At 42.0% G+C, this 13402-nt stretch overlaps 1 protein-coding gene across 1 annotated transcript in view; it reads left to right on the plus strand.

Moving 5' to 3' along the window:
* Positions 1–5633: 5633 nt before the first annotated feature.
* Positions 5634–13402, plus strand: part of NMI (N-myc and STAT interactor) — a 28578-nt gene continuing 20809 nt past the window's right edge. Inside the window, exons 1-3 of the mRNA XM_017866076.1 lie at positions 5634–5954; positions 12330–12416; positions 13229–13324. Coding sequence (XP_017721565.1) covers positions 12336–12416; positions 13229–13324 — 177 coding nt within the window. The 5' untranslated portion in view covers positions 5634–5954; positions 12330–12335. The remainder of the gene's footprint in view (positions 5955–12329; positions 12417–13228; positions 13325–13402) is intronic.

Here is a 13402-nt window from a genome sequence, read left to right on the forward strand (position 1 = left end):
CAATTCTGGACACATTACCTTTTCAAAAGCCCTTTTCCTTTGCCTCCATAACTGTTGTGGGTATTGATGGCCAGGCTTCTAAACCTCTTAAAACTCCCCAACTCTGGTGCCAACTTGGACGACATTCTTTTATACATTGCTTTTTAGTTATCCCCACCTGCCCAGTTTCCTTATTAGATGGAGACATTTTAACTAAATTACCTGCTTCCCTGACTATTTCTGGCCTACAGCCATACCTCATTGCCGCGTTTTCCCCCAGTTAAAAGCATCGTTCATATCCTCTCCTGTATCTCCCCACCTTAATCCACAAGTATAGGATGCCTCTACTTCCTCCTTGGCGGCCGATCATGCACCTGTAACCATCCCATTAAAACCTAATTACCCTTACCCCACTCAATGCCAATATCCCATCCTATAGCACGCTTTAAAAAGATTAAAGCCTGTTATCACTCGCCTGTTACAGCATGGGCTTCTAAAACCTATAAACTTTCCTTACAGTTCCCCCATTTTACCTGTCCTAAAACCAGACAAATCTTACAGGTTAGTTCAGGATCTGCACCTTGTTCCCATGCTGCCCCTAGTCCTGCTCGAAGCAGCCCTGAGAAACAATGCCCATTATCTCTCCAACCCACCCCCAAAAATTTTCACCGCCCCAACACTTTACCGCTATTTTGTTTTATTTTTCTTATTAACATAAGAAGACAGGAATGCCAGACCTCTGAGCCCAACCAAATTGTCTTGCCTATCCACCCCGTGGTGCCAAACCCATATACTCTCCTCAATACCTCCCTCCACAACCCCTCCATAACCCAGTATTCTGTTCTGGATCTCAAAGATGCTTTCTTTACTATTCCTTGCACCCTTCATCCCAGCCTCTCTTTGCTTTCACTTGGACTGACCCTGACACCCATCAGGCTCAGCAAATTACCTGGGCTCTACTGCTGCAAGACTTCATGGACAGCCCCCATTACTTCAGTCAAGCCCAAATTTCTTCCTCATCCATTAACTATCTCGATATAATTCTTCATGAAAACACCTGTGCTCTCCCTGCTGATCGTGTCCAGGTAATCTCCCAAACCCCAACCCCTTCAACAGAACAACTCCTTTCCTTCCTGGGCATGGTAGGATACTTTCGCCTTTGGATACCTAGTTTTACCATCCTGACTAAACCATTATATAAACTCATAAAAGCAAACCTAGCTGACCCCACAGATTCTAAATCCTTTCGCCACTCCTTTCCGTTCCTTAAAAAACAGCCCTAGAAGCTGCCCCCACACTAGCTCTCCCTAACTAATCCCAACCCTTTTTCATTACACACAGCCAAAGTGCAGGGCTGTGTGGTTGGAATTCTTACACAAGAGCCAGGACTGCACCCTGTAGCCTTTTTATCCAAACAACTTGACCTTAACTGTTTAGCCTAGCCATCATGCCTCCGTGCAGCAGCTGCTGCCACCCTAATACTTTTAGAGGCCCTCAAAATCACAAATTATGCTCAACTCACTCTCTGCAGTTCTCATAACTTCCAAAATCTATTTTCCTCCTCACACTTGACGCATACACTTTCTGCCCCCATCCCAGCTCCTTCAGCTGTACTCTTTGTTGAGTCTCCCACAGTCACCAATGTTCCTGGCCTGGACTTCAATCCAGCCTTTCACATTATTCCTGATATCACACCTGACCCCCATGTCTGTATCTCTCTGATCCACCTGACATTCACTCCATTTCCCCCATATTTCCTTCTTTCCTGTTCCTCACCCTGATCACACTTGGTTTATTGGTGGCAGTTCCACTAGGCCTAATTGCCACACACCAGCAAAGGCAGGCTATGCTATAGTATCTTCCACATCTATCATTGAGGCTACCACTCTGCCCCACTCCACTACCTGTCAGCAAGCCGACCTCATTGCCTTAATTCGGGCCCTCACTCTTGCAAAGGGACTATGCATCAATGTTTATACTGACCCCATATCCTGCACCACCATGCTGTTTTATGGACTGAAAGGTTTCCTCACTATGCAAGGGTCCTCCATCATTAATGCCTCTTTAATAAAAACTCTTCTCAAGGCCATTTTGCTTCCAAAGGAAGCTGGAGTCATTCACTGCAAGGGCCACCAAAAGGCATTAGATCTCATTGCTCAGAGCAACACTTATGCTGATAAGGTATCTAAAAAAGCAGCTAGCATTCCAACTTCTGTCCCTTCTCGTCTGTCAGACATAATTCCTCAGTTTGGCCTTCACACCTCAGTTTCTCAGGCTCTTGGTATTTAGTGGCTACTGGTTTTACTTCAAATCGCCACCCTTAAGTCTCTCTTGAAGTGGATAGAAGATCTTCAGTGGCAAGGTATCCACCAATACTTTCACCCTGATGAAGTCCTATTCTTTACTTTTATACTCACTCTTACTCTGGTTCCCGTTCTTATGCCACCCTCTACCTCTACCCAGTTATCTCCACCACACTATCAATCTCACTCCCTCCTAGCCATTTCTAATCCTTCTTTAACAAACAGTTGCTGGCTTTGCATTTCTCTTTCCTCCAAAATCTCCGAGGCCTTGACTTACTGCTAAGAAAAAGGGGGACTCTGTATATTTTAAATGAAGAGCACTGTTTTACCTAAATCAATCTGGCATGGTGTATGACAACATAAAACAACTCAAGGATAGAGCCTAAAAACTTGTCAACTAAGCAAGCAATTACACTGAACCCCCTTGGGCACTCTGTAATTGAACATCCTGGGTGCTCCCAATTCTTAGTCCTTTAATACTTATTTTTCTCCTTTTATTTGTACCTTATGTCTTTCGTTTAGTTTCTCAATTCATACAAAACCACATCCAAGCCATCACCAATAATTCTATATGACAAATGCTCCTTCTAACAACCCCACAATATCACCCCTTATCCCAAAATCTTTCTTCAGTTGAATCTCTCCCACTGTAGGTTCCCACGCTGCCCCTAGTCCTGCTCGAAGCAGCCCTGAGAAACATTGTCCATTATCTCTCCAACCCACCCCTGTAGAGGACTAGTGCTCGCAAATGAGACGTTCCCGATAAGTCCTGCTCTTGCAAACGAAGCAGGGCGTTCCTTCCCTGTTTGCAGGGAGGACAAAGGAGCCAGCTGCAAACGGCAGACCCTGGGGCTTGTTTATGTGTAAACATCTTGAAAATCCAGAAAGTCAGGGAAAGGTCAGAAAAACAACAATGTGTCTTGTGACTTGGTAACGTTCCACAAACGACTGTATAAAATAAAGCCGAGCGTGTCGTTCAGGGCGGCTGCCACGTTTGTCTTGTCTTGTGTTGTCTTGTGTGTTCATTCCTTTGTTCAGGAAACACGTGGACCCCAAAACACCCCCAAAAATTTTTGCCACCCCAACACTTTACTGCTATTTTGTTTTGTTTTTCTTATTAACATAAGAAGACAGGAATGTCAGACCTCTGAGCCCAAGCTAAGCCATCATATCCCCAGTGACCTACACGTATACATCCAGAAGGCCTGAAGCAACTGAAGATCCACAGAAGTGAAAATAGCCTTAACTGATGACATTCCACCATTGTGATTTGTTTCTGCCCCACCCTAACTGATCAATGTACTTTGTAATCTCCCCCACCCTTAAGAAGGTTCTTTATAATCTTCCCCACCCTTAAGAAGTTTCTTTGTAATTCTCCCCACTCTTGAGAATGTACTTGGTGAGATCCACTCCCTGCCCCCAAAACATTGCTCTTAACTCCACCACCTATCCCCAAACCTATAAGAACCAATGACAATCCCACCACCCTTTGCTGACTCTCTCTTCAGACTCAGCCCACCTGCACCCAGGTGAAATAAGCAGCCTTGTTGCTCACAAAACAAAGTCTAGTGGTCTCTTCACACGGACCCGTGAGACAGTCCTGTCCTTTCGTATCTTCTTATAAAAAATAAAAATAAAAGAAGAAGAAATGAGATTCAACTAAATAACCTTGAGAGTTCATATTCCCTCTAAAATTTCAAGGTAAAACCAAAGTAATTATTTCTCAAGTTGCAGCAGATGGAGTTTTTGTATTTTCTTTTCTTTCTTTTTTTTTTTTTTGATGGAGTCTTGCTTTGTCACCCAGGCTGGAGTGCAGTGGTGTGATCTCACCACAAGCTCTGCCTCCCGCGTTCACGCCATTCTCCTGCCTCAGCCTCCTGAGTAGCTGCGACTACAGGCACCCGCCACCGTGCCCGGTTAATTTTTTGGATTTTTGGTAGAGACGGGGTTTCACCGTATTAGCCAGGATGGTCTCAATCTCCTGACCTTGTGATCCGCCCATCTCTGCTCCCAAAGTGCTGGGATTACGGGCGTGAGCCACCACGCCCGGCCGAATTTTTGTATTTTCTAACTGGTCTGATAAGCCCAAAGAAGTCTAGTTATTTACTTAGAAATGCCACTTTACAAGAGGCTGAGGTAATGGGATCACTTGGGGACAGAGCTCAAGATCAGCCTAGGAAACACAGTTAGATACCTGCCTGCAGCCCCCAAATTAAAAGTACAAAAAATCTGGGTGCGGTCGTAAATTCCTGTAATCCCAGCTACTTGGGAGTGGAAGTGGTAGCTTTGAGCTCAGGAGTCAGAGACTGGGCAACACAGCAAGACTTATCTCAAAAAAAGAAAAGAAAAGAAAAGAAATGTCACCACTTTAAACTGGTTCCCATCTTTTTGATATAAAGAAAATTTGCGCCGGGCGCAGTGGCTCAAGCCTGTAATCCCAGCACTTTGGGAGGCCGAGACGGGCGGATCACGAGGTCAGGAGATCGAGACCATCCTGGCTAACACGGTGAAACCCCGTCTCTACTAAAATACAAAACTAGCCGGGCGAGGTGGCGGGTGCCTGTAGTCCCAGCTACTCGGGAGGCTGAGGCAGGAGAATGGCGTAAACCCGGGAGGCGGAGCTTGCAGTGAGCTGAGATCTGGCCACTGCACTCCAGTCCCGGAGACAGCGCGAGACTCCGCCTCAAAAAAAAAAAAAAAAAAAAAAATTCGCTTTTGTTAATCTGTTATTTTAGACAATTATATCAGTTATGATATGTGACTAGGAAGCATGATAACCTAGAATTTATGCCTTGAAATCATTTTGATTCATTTTCTTCCCACATCTGTATTTATGAGCAGGGGCAGCTGTGGGGTGGTTCCTTGTGTGGGATTAAGAGACACTGCAGTTCTTGAAATAAACCAGATGTTTGAATTTTCAAAGGAAAAGTTCACACCTAGTTAAGTATTTATTTACAAGCTCCACAACGAAACAAGAGATTATAAGAAAACTTTCAAGGGACACGGGTCATAGAAACCAACAGGAACACCACAGCTTTCCCAACTTCACGGCCTGGAGGATGTTACAAAAGACACAGAAACGCCGATCTTGTGCTGGCTGTAAAAATTTGTAAACTAGTGTTACAATGACTAAGAAATTACAATAGTTACAATCCGAAGAGCGATTCCTGCTTTGACTTTATTTGGTTTCTATCCACTTTTCCTACATGCCTTGTAAAATACATGCAAAAATTGGTTTTAGAAAACATTCCCTAAAATTAAGTGTGTACGGAAACTTTAGGGATACTTCTGCTTTTCTCCGCAAAACCACCCCTTTCTAAAAATCGAAAGTGAAATTAGTTCTGACTTTTTTTTTCTGTTAGTGACTCATCCTTGGAGACACCAGATTTAGTATTTGAGCAGCGGTGAAGTGCTAAAGAAAAATCGCCGTTAAAGCAGTTTTCTTTTCACTTTTTCCTTTGGCAGGGACCCGAGCTGTTCCTGCGAGGCCCACCTCCTCAGGACTACCCCCAGCTCTCCCGAGGCGCTTCCGCAGGAGGCAGCGCCAGTTTCGACAGCCTGACCCTTCCCCTCCCGGTGCCTACGGGGGTTCCGGCGTCCCGGTCGCTGCTGTTTTCCGGGAAGAGCAGGCGCGCGGGGCCTCGGCGAGCTGCGCTCGGCTGGCGGAGGCGGGTGAGTAGGGAGTCCCTTTCCCGGCTGCCACTCCCGCCGCTGGCAGTCCCGGGCTGGAGAGCCGGGGGTGGAAAGGGAGGCGGGGGACCTCAGCGCCGACGGGAGTGGGACAGCGCCAGGGTTGAGATCCTGCTCCCGGGAGCTGCCCGCAGGCAGGTCGCAGAGGCCACGCCGCTCCTGCTCCCGGGAGCTGCCCGCAGGAAGGTCGCAGAGGCCACGCCGCCTTCGAGGGGGCGTACCTGCTCCTGGGCCGGCTGTGCAGTCTCTGGGCCGTCAGGGCTTCGAGCCCTATCTCGTTTGCTTTGCTTCATTCAGGAAATTGAAACAAAGTTATTTGTGTTTCCTCGCTGTTTTCTCGGAGTGTCTCTAGAGATAGTTCTTCGGAAAACGGATTTCTTAAGAAAACGGTTCTTAGCAGGGGCAGTGTTGTGCATTCATGGCTGGCATTTCAGAATAGGCAAGGTTTTTCTTGAAGGAGACATCCTAAGGAGAATACTGTTTCCAGTCTGTACAACAGGCAGGCGTTCTATTGCCTTTCTTTCTTTTTGCTGCCAGGCATGCATATAGGAAGATTCGATTCTACACGGCCTGGCACCGCAGTGATATGATTATACTTAGGGAAATACGGTGATGGTGATTTGTATTAAGTTTTTTTTTTTTATTCGCTGCCATAACAAATTACATGGATTTAGTGGCTTAAACACATAGGAACGCGCGCGCGCACACATACACACACACACTCTCACACACACAATTTACTATCTTAGGATTCCGTAGCAGCCCTGCTGAGGTCTCACTGGGTTAAAATCAAAGTGTTGGCAGGGTTGCCTTCCTTTCTGGAAGCTCTTGGGGTGAATCCCCTTTCCATCTTCCGGAGGTCACCTACCTCATTTGGCTCAGTAGCCCTTCCTCCATCTTCAGGGCCAGCAACATTGCACCTCTGAGAGTTCTGGGTTCACATCGCACTCTTGACTCTCTTCTGTCTTCCGCTTTCACTTTTAAGTATCTTCATGATTACAGTGGGCCCCCACAGATAATCCAGGATGCTCTCCATATTTAAAAGCAAGCTGATTAGCAACCTTAATTCAATCTGCAGCCTTAATTCTCATTTGCAATGTAAACAAACGTAATCACAGATTCTTGGGATTAGGATGTGGACATCTTGGAGGGAGCCATTGTTTTGCCTACTACATGATTGCATAAAAGGAATGACCATACATCCCACTCATGCATAGAGCAAAAGTATCCAGACGGTAAAGATGCCAAAACGGTTCTTGGGGTGTCAGATAGTAGACCATTTATGCTGAGAACCTTTATTACAGGCTCTTAGGAAGATTGGCATTGTCACAATAATAAAGATAAAAAGCAATTAAATAACATTGCAGTTTCTGTCTTCTGAAATGTAATGAGAGGACTTCATATGCACGTGATGTCCTGAGTCCAACAAATACTGAAGATCCCACATAATTATCTAAATTGAGTGTTTTCAATGTGTTAGCTTATACTGAGAAAGTGCTCTGAAGGTCTGCAGGGAGGAGTAGACATGGTCCCAGCCCTCAACATCTTTACTGACGTGTCATGGAAAATGACACAGGTACACACATAATTAAAGTGCCGCAAAAGAGATAAAGGAGGGGGAGTAACATCCTTTAGGGGAATCAGAAAAGGCTTTGGGAACTTGGGGAAAATTTGGAATGGACCTTGAAGAACAGTAAGATTTCATTAGATGGAGATTAAGGTTGGGAGAGGAGGAAGGATGTGACAGTTTGAGGGACAGAGGAAAGAAAAGGAACTATCCGCGTGTTCAGTGTGGTTAGGGAACTGGGTTGAGGAATTGACTAAATAAGACTGGAAAGTGAGTTGGAATTAGAATGCATCAGACCATGGCTGACCATTAGGAAGATTTTGCAGTTGTTGATACAATAGCGATATATATGTATGCTCTGTGTGTGTGTGTGTGTGTGTGTGTGTGTGTATGTGTGAGAGATAGAGATGTGGTTTAAATATATATGTATATATATGTGTGTGTGTGTGTATATATATATATATATATATATATATATATATACACATCGTCTCAAACCATCTCAAACTTACAGAAAAGTTGCAAGTACAATAAAACAACTTTTCCTTTTCCTAAATTATTTAAGAATAAATTTCCTATCTGGTGACCTATCATCTTTCATTATATACTTGAGTATATATTTCCTACAAAAAAGATGTGCTCCGATGTAACCACAATACAGTCATCAAAATCAGGAATGTGGAGTGCTACCTTACTACAATTTAATAATCAGATCCAATGTGAATTTCACCAGTTGTCCTGATAATGTCTTGGATAATATAGGGGTCCAGGGAAAACTTCCTCTTTGCTCTCTGAAGGGCAAAGGCAGATTAAATAGGAGAAATGGCATACACATTTATTAATGTGCACAGGGGAAAAATCACATAGTGATTATACTGCACAATGGGGTACAGATGGTTATATTCCCTACTTTTTAGGGGAAAGGGAGATGGGGAAACGTGAATGATTATAGGGGGTTAGTAAATGATTTCTAAGGGAATTCAAGGGACTCGAAGAACACACAATGGCCTTGTACAAAGCCTGTTGGGCTTGCAGAGCAGACAGTGGTTGTAACAAATATCTGTCCAGGTTTGTTGACAGACTTCAGTCTTCTTTCTGTGATATGAATTCAGAAAAAACTCAGGGAAGGGACTACAGGTAATTGTTCTGTTTTCTGTCAGGTTCCACAATTAGGCAGATAAGAAAACATTAGTGCACCTTCATGCTGTGCTTTGGGAGAGACAGAGGAGGGGAGGGAGGTCAGAGAGACCTTGAGCCATCTTCAGTTCAGGATGTCAAAGTGCCATACTTTAGGGTATCAGTTTCTGAGCCCCAATGATAGCAAAAGGATCCAGTTGAGGATCATGCTTTCTATTTAGTTGTGATGTCTCTTTAGTCCCCTTCAGTGTGGACGTTTCTTAGTCTTTCCTTGTCTTTTGAACTTGAAACTTTTGAAGAGAACAGGGCAGTTGTTTGAGTTTGTCTGATGTTTCTTCATGCTTAGATTCAGATTATGCATCTTTGGCAGGACTATCGTCGAAGTTACATTGTGTTCTCAGTGCACCTTGTAATATGTTACGTTATTTTGATTTATTCTATTATTTACTTTTATTATCTCATTATGTTGATGTCTGCCAGACTTCTCCAGTATAAAGTTACTCTTTTCTTCTTTGAAATTAATAAACATTTTGTGGGGAACTATTTTGAAGGTAACTAAAAATTCCTTTCTTCACCAACATTTCTAATTTATCTGGACTCAGTTTTTTACTTTAATCAACAGATTTAATCATTACTACCATTATCTATTTTAATCTTTAATTTATCCCCAGATTTGGCCACTGAAAACCATCTCAAGGTGGATTCTGTGTCCTTCCGACACGTCATCATTCTTTAAGCATCTCCTTGCTTTTTGGCATAAGATGTCCCAGGCTCATCTTGCAGTTTTTCCATCCTGGTTTTGGGATCAACCATTTCTCTAAAGAGTCCTGGTTCCTTTTAGTGGAGAATAGTATTAGAAACCAAAGTCTGGGTGCTGAGTGTGCTCATTGCTCATTGTGGTTCTATCTACTCTCCCAGGCCTTCTCAACAGACAGAGCTAGGGTATATACATATTTGTATATATCTAAAATACACACATAGACATTTCTTTTTTTTTTTTTGTTTTCTGAGATGGAGACTCACTCTGTTGCCCAGGCTGGAGTGCCGTGGCTCAATCTCAGCTCACTGCAACCTCCAGCTCCAGGGTTCAAGCGATTCTCCTGCCTCAGCCTCCCAAGTAGCTAGGATTACAGGCATGCACCACCCCACCCAGGTAATCACACACAGGCATTTCTGTCTGTCTGTCTGTCTGTCTATCTATCTATCTATCTATCTATCTATCTATCTATCTATCTCATCAATCAGAAACCACAGCTGTAGGATTACATTGAAATCTAGTTCCAATCAACAGTATTTATTCTCGTTTTCTCCCTTTCCATATTTATAATTATCTTCTTAATGGTGAAAAACTTGGCTCCTATTATCCTCCATATATTTACTTACTTGATCAATTATCTGTGTGTACCTTTGGCCACTGGAGCTCTTTCAGTTGGCTCCCCATGTCCCTTTCACACACTTCCATCATATTGTATGTGTCTGTGCGTGTGTTTTAGCGCTTTTTACTTTTCTAGCTCTACAAGATATTCCAGGCTTATTTTGTATATTTTATGCCCCAGACCCAGAATCAGCCATTGCTCCAATGAGCCCTGGTTTCTTATATTGAAGAATATTATTAGAAACCAAGATCTGGGTGTTATGCGACTCTCCTCTTTTTTTTTTTTTTTTTTTTTTTTGACACTCCTCTAACTAAACTGAGACATGGCTAAGTATTTGCTAGTCTTCTATTTTATTTTTAAGGAGGAATAGATGTCTTTTATTTCTCTTTCAAGAATATTGAGAATTTAGCCACTTGAAATCTTGGAAAATTATATTGCAGACTGTTTATTAATGTGTATCTAAAACATAGAATCATGATATCCTTTGTCCCATTTTGATCCGGGAGTTTTCATCTCAGTAAATTCATATGTAGGCAAGAGTTCTTAAATTTTTTTGTACCATGGATTCCTTTGCTAGCTTGGCAAATCCTATGGGCCTTTCTTCAAAAAAAAAAAAAAAAAAAATTTGGGTGGGGGCAGGCATGGTGGTTTATCCCAGCATTTTGGGAGTCCAAGGGGGGCGGATTGTTTGAGCCCAGAAGTTCGAGACCAGTCTAGGCAACTTGGCGAAAACCCATGTCTACAGAAAATATAAAAATTAGCTGGGCATCGTGGCGCACGCCTGTAGTCCCAACTACTTGGGGGGCTGAGGTGGGAGGATCACTTGAGCTTGGGATGTTGAGGCTGCAGTGAGCCATGTTTGTGCCCTACTGCACTCCAGCCTGGGCAACAAAGTGAGACCCTATCTAAAAAAAAAAAAAAAAAATTAAATGCATAAAATAAAATACTTAGAATTACAAAGGAAATCAATTGTATTGAAATATGGCTGGGATTATAGGCACCTGCCACCACGCCCAGCTAATTCTTTTTTGTATTTTTAGTAGAGATGGGGTTTCACCATGTTAGTCAGGCTGGTCTCAAACTCTTGACCTCGTGATCCACCCGCCTTGGCATCCCAAAGTGCTGGGATTACAGTCGTGAACCACTGTGCCTGGCCAGAAATCAATTGTACTGAAATATGATTATCAGAATATTTTAAAAGCAAATGTTTGATATAGTGATATACATCAATGTATTACAATATATTACAAGACCTAGTGTTGAGGTTAGTAACTAATGTAGAAGCAACATTAGACACAAACTATTTTAGCATATCTGCAACAATATTCTATGAAACTATGCTTTCTACTGGTGACTATCACAGGTGCTGTGAATACTACTGTAGTTTGTTACCATATTCATAATTGAAGAGAATGCTAAACTTCAATTAGACGTTATTAGAAATAAACATGTAATTTCTTCCCAATCCATGTTTATGGACCCAGCGGGAGACTTAGTGAAAGCTCCAGGTAAGAACACCTGTGTAGAGAAAGCATATGTTGGAGGCCTCTTGACTTTGACTTTGTTTATATTTGGGGAGAACCATAGGGAGAATTAAATATTTTAATCAAAACCTTTGAAAAACGTTGGAAAACCAAAATAGTATTCTTTTAAAATGGAGCATGATATTATGATTGGAATATGAACTACAAAGGAACGTTAATGTTCATTAGTTTCTGTATATTATTTTGTTGAAAAGCAAAGGATTTTAGAATCTTTTATATATTATAGATGTGAAAGTTATTTGAAATAGTGGCCAGGCGCGGTGGCTCACACCTGTAATCCCAACACTTTGGGAGGCTGACGGGGGTGCATCACTTGAAGACAAGAGTTCAGGACCAGCCTGACCAACATGGTGAAACCCCATCTTTACTAAAAATACAAAAATTAGCCGGGCATGGTGGCAGGTAGCTGTAATCCCACTTACTTGGGAGGCTGAGGCAGGAGAATCTCTTGAACTTGGGAGGCAGAGATTGCAGTGAGCCGAGATGGCGCTATTGCCTTCCAGCCTGAGTGACAGAGTGCGACTCTGTCTCAAAAAAAAAAAAAAAAAAGTTATTGAAATACAGACTTTGTTTGGATACAAGCAATATGACAATAAAGCCTTTGATGATAGGAAAAAAGATATAGCAAAGAAAAGAGATGTTTCTTCCATAAAAGGGTAAAAGTTGTTATTTCTTTGTTCTGAAATTTGTGTATATATGCTATGCTTACAATATTTATTTTTTATAATGTTAGGGAATCATGGAAGCTGATAAAGACAACACACAACAAGTTCTTAAGGAGCATTGGCCACTTGAATTTATACAAGATGAACAAAATAAGGTAAAAAGGAAATTACTGGGTATTATTAAAAATTAATTTATATCTGTTAGTTTTGCGGTAAGGCATGTTTTGTATGTCTTTGTCTAACATTACGTTGAATTTGGAAGGTTGTTAGGCTTTAAAAAATGTTTTAACTTCCATTATGTTATTTAAGTCTTACAAGAAGTGTCTTATTTTTATTCTTTCTCATATAAGGCTTACAACACTAGCTGCTTTCTCACTCACACACTCATTTCTTGGATTTGCATCAACAGGTTAAGAGCATAGTTAGCAATTATCTCATTAGACCCCAAGAGGGAACAGAGGCCAGGTAGATTAAACTACTTCCCCAAGGTCATATGTCTGGCTTGTTAAGGCAGCTGTGTACTATGGGATACTATAGGAATCACAGATAATTAAAAACACCATCACCACCACCAACAAACTGCCCCAGAATATGTCCGCTATTACAGTGCAATTTAAAAGTCTTATCGTGGTCACAAATAGCTAAGAGAGGAGTTGATGCAGCACTGAAGTAATATTCAGAAGATCTGATCTCAATCTTTGCCTTACTATACAAATTTCTATGACTTTGGCCTAGTGTAAAAGGTGGTTTCCTGATTTATATAATGGAGTACTACTTGGCAGTGTTAGAATAGACAGGCGATGATGTAATATATTCAACAAATGCATTATGCACATAGTCATATTTATTCTGAGACTGTCTAATGTCTTTCTTTCCTCAGGATGAGAGAAATTTATAGTCTTTAGTTCATTCAGAAAAATGAGTTTGGGGCTATTTACTTTCTTTGGTACCGTTTGGTATTTTTAAGGGACTAATTGATGAAATGACAAAGGAAAATACTCAACTAAAGAAGGAGATTGAAAAGCTTGAAACGGAGTTACAAGAGGCTACCAGAGAATTCCAGGTACTCTCTTAATTATTTTATACACTACATTTTGATGGACGCATGGTTTTGGAAAAGCATTTAATTATATAAAATTCA

The sequence above is a fragment of the Rhinopithecus bieti genome, unplaced genomic scaffold (genome assembly GCF_001698545.2).
Source record: "Rhinopithecus bieti isolate Rb0 unplaced genomic scaffold, ASM169854v2 scaffold_81617, whole genome shotgun sequence".
NCBI lineage: Eukaryota > Metazoa > Chordata > Mammalia > Primates > Cercopithecidae > Rhinopithecus > Rhinopithecus bieti.